The sequence below is a fragment of the Anolis sagrei genome, chromosome 1 (genome assembly GCF_037176765.1).
Source record: "Anolis sagrei isolate rAnoSag1 chromosome 1, rAnoSag1.mat, whole genome shotgun sequence".
NCBI lineage: Eukaryota > Metazoa > Chordata > Lepidosauria > Squamata > Dactyloidae > Anolis > Anolis sagrei.
The window spans coordinates 321,357,212-321,370,005 of record NC_090021.1 but is presented as its reverse complement, the minus strand read 5'-3'; the positions used below and the strand labels follow the sequence as shown (position 1 = coordinate 321,370,005).

At 38.7% G+C, this 12,794-nt stretch overlaps 1 protein-coding gene across 1 annotated transcript in view; it reads left to right on the top strand.

The window, feature by feature from the left end:
- CCDC85C (coiled-coil domain containing 85C) overlaps positions 1–12,794 on the top strand; it is a 212,911-nt gene that overhangs the window by 186,049 nt on the left and 14,068 nt on the right. Inside the window, exon 4 of the mRNA XM_060755694.2 lies at positions 12,501–12,596. Coding sequence (XP_060611677.1) covers positions 12,501–12,596 — 96 coding nt within the window. The remainder of the gene's footprint in view (positions 1–12,500; positions 12,597–12,794) is intronic.

Genomic DNA, 12,794 nt, shown 5'->3' with positions numbered 1-12,794 from the left:
ATGTGGAGCAGTTCAGGAGAGCATTATTGTGACTACAGTATTCTTGTGATTCACCGTCCTCTTTGTTTCCAAATATTGAGAAACACCTCTAGTTGAACAGAAGGCTGAATCGATACAGGATGGTTTCCTACCTTCCTTCACTTTCATGCCTTGTATACTCTTGGGGAATTTTTAGGAAGGAATATTTTTTGCTTTTGAAAGTGGCTTTCTCTCTCTCTCTTGTCATTCACAGTTCAGTGACTTCCCCAGCTGGGCAATATTTTCTTCCTCTCATCCTGAAAGCATGGATTGAGGAAGTGCATTGTGTCTTTTTTTTTTAAATCCTCTTCTCCCAAAATAGTTCTAAGTGGCAATGACAGAACTGCATGGTGTGATAACGCCTCACATTTCTGAATGAATCATCCGGCAATTTGAGCTAAAGAGGCAGTTGGCTTGGACTTGCTGTTTTTGTTGTTCTTTCTTTCCTCTCTACCAATGTGATGCATGAGTCATTCCAAAATGCAAAAGGTTGGAATTATAACTAGAAATGCTTCCTGGCAGTTATTTTTTTTGGTGGGGGGGGGGGTGTTAACGGTCTAGGGCACAAATCCCTAGACCCAAATGCGTTTGCATTTCAGTCTTAAGGGGGGAAAGTTAAGGTGACTCACAACAGTTTTAATTGTAGGTTGTACAGTTGGCTCTCCACATTTGCGTGCTCTACTTATGGATTTGATAAATAACAGATTTGATTAAAATGTTCTCTCTAGGAATATTTAGGAATTCTATTGCAATTTGAATGCAATTTTCCTGCTTCTTGGCAGGGATTTGGACTGGATGGCCCATGAGGTCTCTTCCGACTCTATGATTCTATGAATCTGGGCTCAAGTTGTGTTTGATTCTGGGGTCAGTTTCCTCTGGGAGTTGATAGTTTCACATTCAAGGACCTAGAGATTCTTAGAGAGAACATTGGGCTAGAAATCTTTAGGTTAGTGGTTTGCAACCTGTGGGTCCCCAGATGTTTTGGCCTAGGTCAAAACATCTGGTAAACTGACAGCTGGTAAACTGGCTGGGATTTCTGGGAGTTGTAGGCCAAAACCTGTGGATCCACAGGTGGAGAATGACTCCTTTAGATCCTCCAGTGTGATTCTCTGGTCAGCCAATAACAGGCATTGAGCATAAGGTCATGCTGGAGAATCTAGAGCAGGGGTCCCCAAACTAAGGCCTGCAGGCTGAAATCAGTGAAAACTAAAACAACAAAACTGCAGTATGAAAAGAACATATGAATCCTCACACAGCAGCAACCTCCAACATTTCATGGATATAGTCAGGGACATGTGCGTTCAAGAAACATCAGTACAGTGTTCCCTCACGTATTGCAGGAGTTCCGTGCCAGGAACCCCCGCAATAAGTGAAAATCCGCGAAGTATGGGCACCATATTAATTTTACTATTTATACATTATTTAAATATTATTTTCTTACCCATGCTTCCTTACCACCTCCCAGCCCATCCCAAGGGTGCCTGCCTCCAGAGCCACGGAGGCAGCAGCAGGCCAGGGAGGCAGGCCTTCCCCGCTGCAGCTCAAGCTGCCACACTTCCGGGGTCCCTAGCTTCCACTGGATGTAAATATCTTATATTTTATATTGATATTTTTAAAAACCCACGAAACAGTGAGTCCGCTAAAAGCGGACTGTGAAGTACCGTGGGAACATCATATAGCCAAGATGGAAAAAGAGAGAATATAGCAGTTTTCTTTTGTCTGAACCTACTAGGAATGGCAAGAATGCATCCACATCTCCTTTCTCCTCTCTGCTAGATTGAGTGCAAACTACATTTTCGCTTTGAACTCAGTTTGCAGCAATCAAAATAAGCTGAGGGCAAAGGGAGAAATCAGGAGTTGGGACATTTTTAAAGCATCTAGAAAAAGGGCAATGGAATCTGGACCTCAGAAAATCTCGCAATTTAGAATCCAATCATGTCTTCTTCAATGCCCTCCTCTTTTATCCTAGAATTTAGTGTGCCAGCCCAGATTCTTTAAGTCAAAGAAACTGACACTCTCCAAATGCAACTGAATTTAAGCTTTAAAAAAGAGATGCAGATCTTTCTTTCTCTCTCTTTACATTATTGTACCTGTAGAAGGTGCGTTATTATAGGCCTGTAAACAGAAATAATTTGTGATACAGATATTCCAGAACTTCAAAATGTTACTTTTCTTCATTATGTCTGGAATTCCCAGAAAGGTGACTTGGGAATTTAGAGGGTTATAGTTCAAAAGGGTAACTTTTCCAAGCTGTGGGATGTGGATGCACGCATGCCTTTTATAATGACACTCAGCTGGCCAAGCTGTCGTTCCTCATGCTCACATTTTCCATGTCATTATGTAAACTGACTTTTGATATGGCACTGGTGGATGCAGCTCAGAATTGCATATATCTGTGTTTGTTTCCATAGTAACTAGTGTACTTCAGAGAAAGGGGAGAGAGACTGCAAAGAAGGACAAGGGGGAAAGATCAAAATAAAGTGCCACTTGATAATGAATGCTTGGATTTCCCCCCTAAAGGCTTTGATGCCATGGAGTGCTTCTTTTCACTGTTCTGACATCTGAATTCATAAGAAAGAGAGATAAATGCAATTTGTTATTAACCACTTATATCATGGGAGATGTATCTAAATGTTTCTACTGCTCATAATACTTTTCTATGTGACCTTGCAAACGGATTATCGTGTGCTTGGTAATCATCATCATCATCATCATCATCATATGTTACCCACCTCTCCTCAAGGCTCGAGGTAGAGTAGAACATAGTTAAAATACAAAGATAAAAACATAAGACCATTAAAACACAAATATTAAAAGACATGTATCTAAGATTAAAACACATTAAAATCTATTGTTGGAGGCTTTCATGGCTGGAATCACTGGGTTGCTGTAAGTTTTTTGGGCTGTATGGCCATGTTCTCTCCTGACATTTTGCCTGCATCTATGGCAGGCACCCTCAGAGGTTGTGAGGTCTGTTGGAAACTAGGAAAATGGGGTGGGAGAAAGAACTCTTGTCTGTTGGCGGTAGGTGTGAATGTTTCAATTGGCCATCTTGATTTGCATTTAATGGCCTAGCACTTTTCGAGATGTGGCTTCTTACTGCTTGGGGGAATCCTTTGTTGAGAAGTTATTAGCTGTCCCTGATGGTTTCTTGTCTGGAATTCCTTTGTTTTAAATGTTGTTCTTTATTTACTATTATGATTTTAGAGTTTTTAAAATACCGGTAGCCACATTTTGTTCTTTTTCATGGTTTCTTCCTTTCTGTTGAAATTGTCCACATGCTTGTGGATGTCAATGGCGTCTCTGTGTAGTCTGACATGGTAGTTGTTAGAGTGGTCCAGTATTTCTATTTTCTCAAATAATATGCTGTGTCCAGGTTGGTTGGTTCATCATGTTTTCTGCTATGACTGACTTCTCTGGTTGAAGTAGCTGCAGTGCCTTTCATGTTCCTTGATTTGTGTTTGGGCAATGCTGCGTTTTGTGGTCCCTATGTAGACTTGTTCACAGCTTCGTGGTATACAGTTGACTCTTGCAGAGGTGAGAGGATCCCTCTTGTCCTTTGCTGAACATAACATTTGCTGGATTTTCTTAGTGGGTCTGTAGATTGTTTATAACTTGTATTTCCTCATCAGCAAGAACATTCACACCTACGTCCAACAGACAAGAGTTCTTTCTCCCACCCTGGACATTCCACAGATATATAAACCCCATTTTCCTAGTTTCCAACAGACCTCACAAGATCTGAGGATGCCTGCCATAGATGCAAGTGAAACATCAGGAGAGAATGCTTCTGGAACATGGCCATACAGCCCAAAAAACTTACAGCAATCCGCATTAAAATCACTCATATTAAAAAAATATAAGTTTAAATACCTTGTTTAAAATGGATTGGGAAGACCTGCTGGAAGGGATAGGTCTTTAATTCCATTTTAAATTCTGACATCTCATGTAGCTGTTGATTTTTATCCAGTAGGTCATTCATTCCACAGAATAAGAACTATGAATAATCAAGTGATAACTCAAATTGTGATTGTAACTGTTGACCAGGTGGCCTTGCTTTGTGTGAGTTGAATTATAATCACCCTGTACTTCTAGAGATTTCTAAACAAATATGCAACCATGATATCCATGTTATGATGGAGGAGATTTTTGTTTCTTGGATTGCTGATATAATTTCACCTTTAAGGTGATCCCGCTTGGATGAGGCTCCTTTTTAAATCAGACTTTGATCTCACTAGTCTTCAGCAGAGTGTCAAACTACACGTGCCCTTTTCTGGCTTCAGCAATGTTATTAAAAGCAAATGCATAACTAGAAGTTAATGTTGGCTCACCCAGATCCTCTTCACTTCCATTGTTCATTTCAGATATGGAGCAAGTAAGTTGAAGAGGAGAGTCTCCTGTATGTTTGGAGGCTCTCCAATGAGTGAGAACCTCCACAAATGGGGGATGCTCTCATTTTAGTCCTTTCTTCCTTGTATCTTTATAGCATTGGTTTTCTGTCATGGGTACCTTATTTCAGTATTTCAGACCCTTCTTTCTTTCTTTCTTTCTTTCTTTTTTTCTTTCCTTCCTTCCTTCCTTCCTTCCTTCCTTCCTTCCTTCCTTGTATCTGTATTGCATTGGTTTTTTGTCTTGGGTGAAAAATTATTGGATGTCACCCTCTACAAAATGCAGTTGCTTATACTGTAATTTTGCACACTGGTGTCCATACAGTATTTGATGGCTTCTGTGTCACAGGAATTAATATGATCAGCGTGTTAGCTTGAATTTTGCAGGAGATCTACAAGGTTCTGAAACTATTTTGAGAATAGGTTTCAGCATCTTGAAAAGCAATTTTAATGCTCGGTTTGGAACAAATTCACTGCCCTACTGACATGAAAACCACCACTGAAAAAGGTAGTGTTTTGTAGAAATATGCAATTATAAATTGACCACTGATGGGAAAATTCTGGGAGATATAGTTCAAAACAATAACTTTTTGAAGGCCTGGTTATAGACAGGGTTGTTGCTTGTAACACATTGCTACTATGCTGTGATAAGCACACCCTTTCCTTCCGCTAACTCCATCTGGTTAGGCCTTAGTTAGGTTCTTTTTAAAAATTTGTTTTCCCATCCTGACCATATGCTTCTCTAAGTGTGTTGCCAGAAGATGTACATTTTTCACACAACTGTTTAAATCAATTGCAAGAATGACACTGAGCCCTGTAATTATTTAATGCACACTTCAGCACAATCTCATGGTAGCAGTTACAATGCTACTGTAACTGCTATTGCTCCAGCCTACAGAACCCTGAGACTTGAATTTTTGTGAGATGTTTAGACTTCTGTACCAATCTCTTATTTGAACTGCACATCCCAAAATTCCATAGGAAAGAACCAGTGCAGTTAAAGTGGCATCAAAGTGTTATAATTATATTGTGTGCAAGAGATCTATGAACCAATTTATTCACTTTTAGAGGCAAGGATATGCACATACACAATCTTTCCACAAAAAAGGGACAGTCAAAACAGCTTAAAAAATCAGCAAAATACAGGTTAATGAAAAAATTCATTATTTTTGAAGCCATGAAATGCTTTTTTTAAAAAATAGTCAAGTATTTTCTTTTTTAGGTATTGAAGTTATCGACAAGACATAATTTTCACCAGTAAATGTCACTCTGACTCAAATAAATGTCAGCCACTTTTACTTTTTGTTGTTGCATGTATTAAAATCATATGATGCTCCACTGAAAGAAATGGATGCATGTCTATTTAACTCCTGGAATCTCATGAGACAGCAATTACATCTTGTCAAGCAAACCCATTAGGAAAGCTTTCATTCTTGTTTTGAAACCAATTACGTTCAGAGTACTATTAATACATAGAATCGAGGATTTACATGCAATCAGCAAATCTCAAACACAAAGGTGAATAGATAGTTTGAACTGAGACAATCAGATTTAGGATTCAGAACTGCACCTACCCTAGATCCCATGAGAAATTAAGGAAACTTTGTTCACCAGTGTTTTCCTACTCTTTAGATAGCCCTAAGTATGCTGGGTTCTGTTTTATCATTTTTCGTACATACACACGTACACAAAAAGTGACTCTCTCTCCCCCCCCCCTTCTCTCTATGTATATATGAGAGAAAAGTGATGAAACAGAACCCACTATACTTAGATATATCTATATATCTAAAGAGTAGGAAAACACTGGTGAACAAAGTTTCCTTAATATATATTAAAGTGTGTGTGTGTGTGTGTGTGTGTATGAATGAACTGTAACTACTTTTTAATAACTCTTCAGTAGGAGAGACATACATTTGCCAAAAAGGACAACTGAATGGGTATTAGAGCAGATTAAGCCTGATCACTCTAGAAGCCAAAATGACTAAACTAAAACTGTTATATTTTGGCCATATTATGAGAAGACAAGACTCACAGAAAAAACAATAATGTTTGGCAAGGTAGAAGGCAGTAGGAAAAGAGGTAGACCACTATACTGGTGGATAGACTCATTCAAGGAAGTCCTGAATTTGTAAGACCTCTTGATAACAGAGTAACTTGGAGGTCCTTCATTCATAAGTCAAAGTTAACTTGACAGCAGTTAACATAGAATCATGGAATCATAGAGTTGGAAGAGACTTCTTGGGCTATCCAGTCCAACCCCCTGCCAAAAAGCAGGAAAATCTCATCCAAAGCACAACGGCAGCAACAATAACAACGAATGCAATACATTCTAACATCCACAATTATGACAGTGGAAAATATCTGCAAAGTTTCTGATCTGAGCAGCCAAAACCTTCAATTTCAGTGCTTTGACAGATCTGTTCTGGTTTTTATTCCATTCTTTAAAGGATATCTTCAAGGTATAAAATATCATTTCCAAAGTAGGTTCAGCACTTTGGATAGTTCCTTTGGAATAATGTTAGATATAATGTGTCCAACACTAATTTGGGGTACTGGGGACCAGTCTTCTGATTTGAAAACTAGTCTTCTGATTTGAAAACTAGTGTCTATTATTATTTGCAGTATTTTTATACCGCTTTTCTCATCCCTAGGGGGTACCTACTCCTACTAAATCCCAAACACAGCACTGGTAGGTTGTGATCATGATTAGTGTCAGTGTACCAATGACCTGTAGTTAATATGCCCACTAGGGAAGGATATTCTCATGAGTGACAATGAGGATACAATAATCCCATATGGTTTTCTTGTCATCTGTTTTTAGCAGATATTTAGTACTACGTTTGCACTACATTTAGGAGACCAGTGTATCAGTGTTTGATGATAAAATTAACTGTTGATATTGAAGACTGTCACTTGTGCAAGAAATTGTTTAGTCTTCATTGGAAGATATTATTACAAGTGATCTCAGTGATACAAATATAACTTATTTAAATTGTATCCACTTTGTAAATTTGCTTATGTGTGAAATACAGCTTTGTCTGTGACCAAAGTGAGGTGTTGAGATTATTATTTGCCATCAAGTCAACTCTGACTTATGGTGGTCCAATGAATGAGATATTTCCAAGTCATCCTGTCCTCAACAGTCCTGGTGTAAGGATTTTGTAAACTCAGGATCATAGCTTCCTTGATTGAATCAATCCATCTATAATGTGGTCTTCCTCTTTTCCTGCTGCCTTCCTCTTTCTTCCAGCAAGTCATGCCATTTCATGATAAGTCCAAAGTAAAGCAGTCTCAATTTAGTCATATTCGCTTCTAGTCAGAGTAAATCTGAATTGACCCATTCATTTGTCCATGGTATCTTTATAACTTTCGTCCAAAATCACGTTTCAAAACAGTTGATTCCCTTTCTAAAAGCTTTCACTGTCCAGCTTTCATAAGCACACATAGAAAGCATAAATACTGTGACTTGGATGAATCTGACTGGGATTTATACCTGCAACTAATCCATAAAATGTGTTTAATTCGTTAAATAAAAAGCATAAAGCACCTCTTAATCACATATTTAATTATTGTATAATTTCTAAAGCCTTACACATCCAATAATGTTTTAGGCCATTGATTCTTAAATGCTTCATTGGGAGTATTCAAGATTTTTGGTTTCTTGTTTGTGGCTCACCGTATTCTTTTCCCATATTGATGGGCTCTTTGCACACAGTCTGAATTAAAACCACTCAGATGCAGCCGTTTTAATTGCCAAGGAGAAGCATTGCTAAGTAATGCCACTGAGGAATTTATTGGGCAAGACACTGCTGTCTGTGTTGCACAAGAACATTCAATTAGTTGGCAGTAAATATATCACTGTTTACTATTGGAAAAGTCCTCCACATCTTCTCTATTGCTGGTTTTTTTAATCACAGCCTGAAAGTGCACCACAGAAAGGAGATGGTGGGAAGCATAAGTCAACATACCTTCATTATTGTGATAACTTTGTTATCACATCAGTGTCGTTCTGACTGCATGGAAAACCTTGATTTCCTTCTACATGAAACAACTCACAGTATTTCCTTTGCTTGCACTGCTTAATCCTGAGGAGAAGAATGGGAGCCTCCTTATTATATTTGAACTTCTCTCTAAATTCCATAGCTTTGGACAGTAACATTTTGTAGACTACAACTCCTAGAATTTTCCAGTCATCTCAACTATAGTATGAGGGTCATCCGGAAAGTAAGGTTACAAGGTATATAACTCTTGCAGGGAATTTTCTCAGGGAAAGTTGGTATCACTGTCCTGTAGCGGGAAGCCGATGGAAGCGAACAAGCTGTGCCAGTCGTCAGTAGCTCATCGACTGACATTGTGATTGTTAGATTTTAGCATCTTCATTCCATTTCCCTCTAAGTTTGTGCTTTAATATGCTACCTGAATGCTAAGGACATGAACTCCATTGCGATTCATTGCAAAATTGTTTCAGTTTATGGAGAGGTCATAATGTCAAGACAGCATGTGACCAAATGGATACGGAATATATTGTGAGAAGATGAAGAAACTTCACAGAGCCATCTAAAACAAACATCGTGGGATGCTGACAGCGGGAGTCTGTCTCCTTCATGACAATGCACATCCACACACTGCTCATGCAGCACAAGAGTTGTGGTTGGGATGTTTTAAGCCACCCCTCTCACAACCCCGATCTCACACCTAGTGACTATTATCTGTTCATTAAATTGAAGGAACACCTCGGTGCAAAACACTTTTACGAAAAGGAGGAGTTGAAAATCGAAGTGACTAACTGTCTGAAAAAGACGGAGGGAAACTTCTATGACACAGGCATCAAAACTCATCCCACGGATAACAAAATGTATTGAACTGAATGGCAATTATGTGGAAAAATAATGTAATACCTATGCTACAATCCATGTAAGTTTTATTAAAATATATTCATTCTTTGTATTTTTAAAAAAATCTTTCCGGATAGCCATCATAGCATGAACCATTACAGTAGCCCCAGTGGCCAGAAAATTTAGGAGTTGTACACTATGTGCTTATGAAATGCTGTTTACCAACAAGTTACACAATCTAGTATGGAGAGGTTATGCTCCTTGAAATTGGAAAAGTAAACTCCTCATAGCCATCAACCTTGAAGCAGTGTGTTTGGGGAACTATAATTTTCTATTATATTTGAATGGTATTATCTAGTTGAGGGTTTGTAAGATGAGAGAGGAAGATGAATGAAAGCCATAAGGAATAAGCTGCGAGCAGCAAAATCTTGAACATTAAAACCCATTCCATTATTGTTCTATCTCTAACTCTGAAATACTGAGATAAGGGATATCATCATGTTCATCATAATCATTGGTGTTGGTGAAAGAGTGTAATGAGCACCAATGTGCTTTGAATAGCCAGTGCATTACCTGTAATGATGCTTCATACCGCTCTGTCATCTGAATTTGCTTTCTTAGACCAACAGAATAATCCCTCTTTGTTTTCCCCAAGCATGCAAAGGCAAAATAGTGCGCATTTCAATGATTCCATTGTAAACTTCTTTGAATGGCACAGAGCAAATGCACAAATCAAGGAGGCATAAAGGGGACATCTCTCTGAATAAGGACATTGTAGCTCACCTTGTTTAGGAGAGACCTTAAAAGGGATCACACATATCAAAGGTGCATGCTGGAGTGGTTGGGTACTCAGGTTCCTTGATATGAAAGTGGCAGCTCTGTCTTTTCAAAAGAATACCAAAACACCAAAGAACTAAATGAAACATTTTGGAACTGAGCCCTCTCACACTACTGCTGTGTGTATCTCCATACCTTGGCTTCACAACTATCTTTGAAAGGTACTTGATGCTCTTTGAAGAATGTTGCCATGCAACCAAATAAATTAGATGCCAACTATTTCATTTCTTTGTCCCATAACAGTCAGTCTATCGCTTCCTGGCAAAAGTTGTACCAACACAAATGTTTTTGAAGGTTAAATAGATTTGCTATACCTAAACATAGATTTTCATTTCATTGAGCTCGAAGCAACATTAAACAAAATGTGTCAATTACATAGTTTGTACAGGTTTGTTATTATTTGTCTGAAATGCTTGAGATGTGGAGTGTTTTGGATTTTGGTTTTCCCCGGATTTAGAGTACTTGCATATGCATATTGAGCTATCTTATAGATGGAACCCCATTCTAAACACAGAATTTATGTTTTATATACATCTTACACACATTGCCTGAGGATAGGTTTATACAATATTTTAATTATATTGTCCATGAAACAAAGTCTGTGTACACTGAACCACTGGAAAGTAAAGGGATCACTATTTCAATCATCTATGTGGAGAATTTTCAATCTTGGAGTATAGACAAGTTATGACTAAGTTAGGTTCTGTAGGTTTGTTCTTACGTTGAATTTGTATGTCAGTAGGAACAGGTACATGATTTTAAGTATATATGTAAGCTTTGGATCGCATATAGAAGGCTTAACACCCCTATGGTGTTCATTTTGATGTCTGTGCCCCTGTTCAGATTTCACCTCACTTTCTGTCCCTGTGATAATTGAAAAAATTGACTTCTTGTGGAAACAAGGATTGGTGATAATGCTTCAGTGGATACATCATTTCCCCATGATAACTCTTTCAGAAGAGAATTCCCCTTCCAAGGGGTAGATTCCTCTCACTTCCTGTTGTCTCACTTCTGTTCATAACTATGAATCACTTGTAAGCCAGATGTATGCAACGTGGGACTGCCTGTATTTTGGATTTCCAGATAAAGGATGCTCAATCTGTATAATAAAGATGTGTTTTGTTAACCAGGCTCCTTTGAAAGGGCGAAAAGTGGAAAACAAGCCTATGAGGAACATCTTAGGGAGCTTAGTATATTTAGCCTCAAGAAGAAAGAGAGGTGGCATTATAGTTATCATGAAATGTCTGAAGAGATACTAAGTGTAAGATCAAGCGACCATGTTTTCTGCTGTTCCAGAAACTAAAACACAAACCAATAGATTCAAATGGAAGGAAAATGGAAGAGGGGGCAACCAAGGGCAAGATGGATGTATGTTATCCTTGACGTTGCAGGCTTGACCTTGAAGGAGCTGGGAGTGGCGAAGGGCTGATCCATGAGGTCACAATCCATGAGGTCACAAAGTCGGAAGCGATTGAACAAATAAACAACAACAAAAATGGGTTCAAATTTCAAGAAAAGAGAATTTATCTCTTTTACTGTTCGAGTTGTGACATTGTGGAATAAATTGCCCACTCCATCTTTGTAAGCAGATGTTGGATGGACATTCTTCAGGAGTGCTTTAGTTGTTCATTCTTATATGGCAGGGATTAATAGATGGTCCTACAGTACCTTCTAACTATCCTAAAAAACTGCTGGAGGTGGTTAAGACTGGAGAAGCAGCAAGGAAACTTAGGACTCGTAGGGAACACTATTTTAAATGCTCAAACTCTTAGGAAGCAACATTCTCCTTTCAAAAAAAATGTGTGTGTCTTCCACGTGACTTGCTTTCAGCTAAAATGTTCTTATCCAGTAGCAGATATCTGAGTCCCTTTCACATTACACATTTATAGCACTGTGATTCCACTTTAACTGCAATGGTAACAGTCTGTGCAATCATGGGACTTGTAGCTTGATGAAACACTAAAGCTCTCTGGTTGAGTATTCTAAATAACTTTTTCTAAAATTGGAAGGAAAAAGGAAGAGGGGCTGACCAAGGGCAAGATGGATGGATGGTATCCTTGAAGTGACTGGCTTGACTCTGAAGGAGCTGGGGGTGGTAACAGCCGACAGGGAGCTCTGGCGTGAGCTGGTCCATGAGGTCACCAAGAGTTGGAAGTGACTGAACTGAAAAAAAAAACAACTTCCTAAAATGTAGATGCCAAAAATATATAGGATGCAGTCAGGGCAATTAAAGTGGTATCATAGTTCTGAACTTTTAAATAATAAATGGACGTGTCGCCCCCTGACCCACAGGAAGTCCATGAAATAAGAAAAATTGACTAACATAGAATAGAAAATGCATGTCTCGAAGTATGGAATATCATACATCCAGACATATATGTAAGCATATTTAAAAGCCTTTGCTTTCCCTTTTCCTTTGCAGGGGCCCATTCGTATGACTCCTGATCTCACTGGTTCTCCAGCAGTGGGCTATGTTCCCATAAGCCAGAAACCTGAGGCTGTGGTGCACGCTATGAAGGTAAGTGTGTTCTTTGTGTTCAGCAAGCCACCTCTTCCAAAGAGGAGGAACACCAAGAACCTTCTGCTGGGACGAGAAAAGGAGATGCTGCCATCTTATGATAGGACCTGGATGTAAAATTTTTCTCTCATGATATAACACAGGACTAGGGAATCCATAGTGTGGTACTTCAGTTCCCTTTAGGCCTAGCTAATCTGA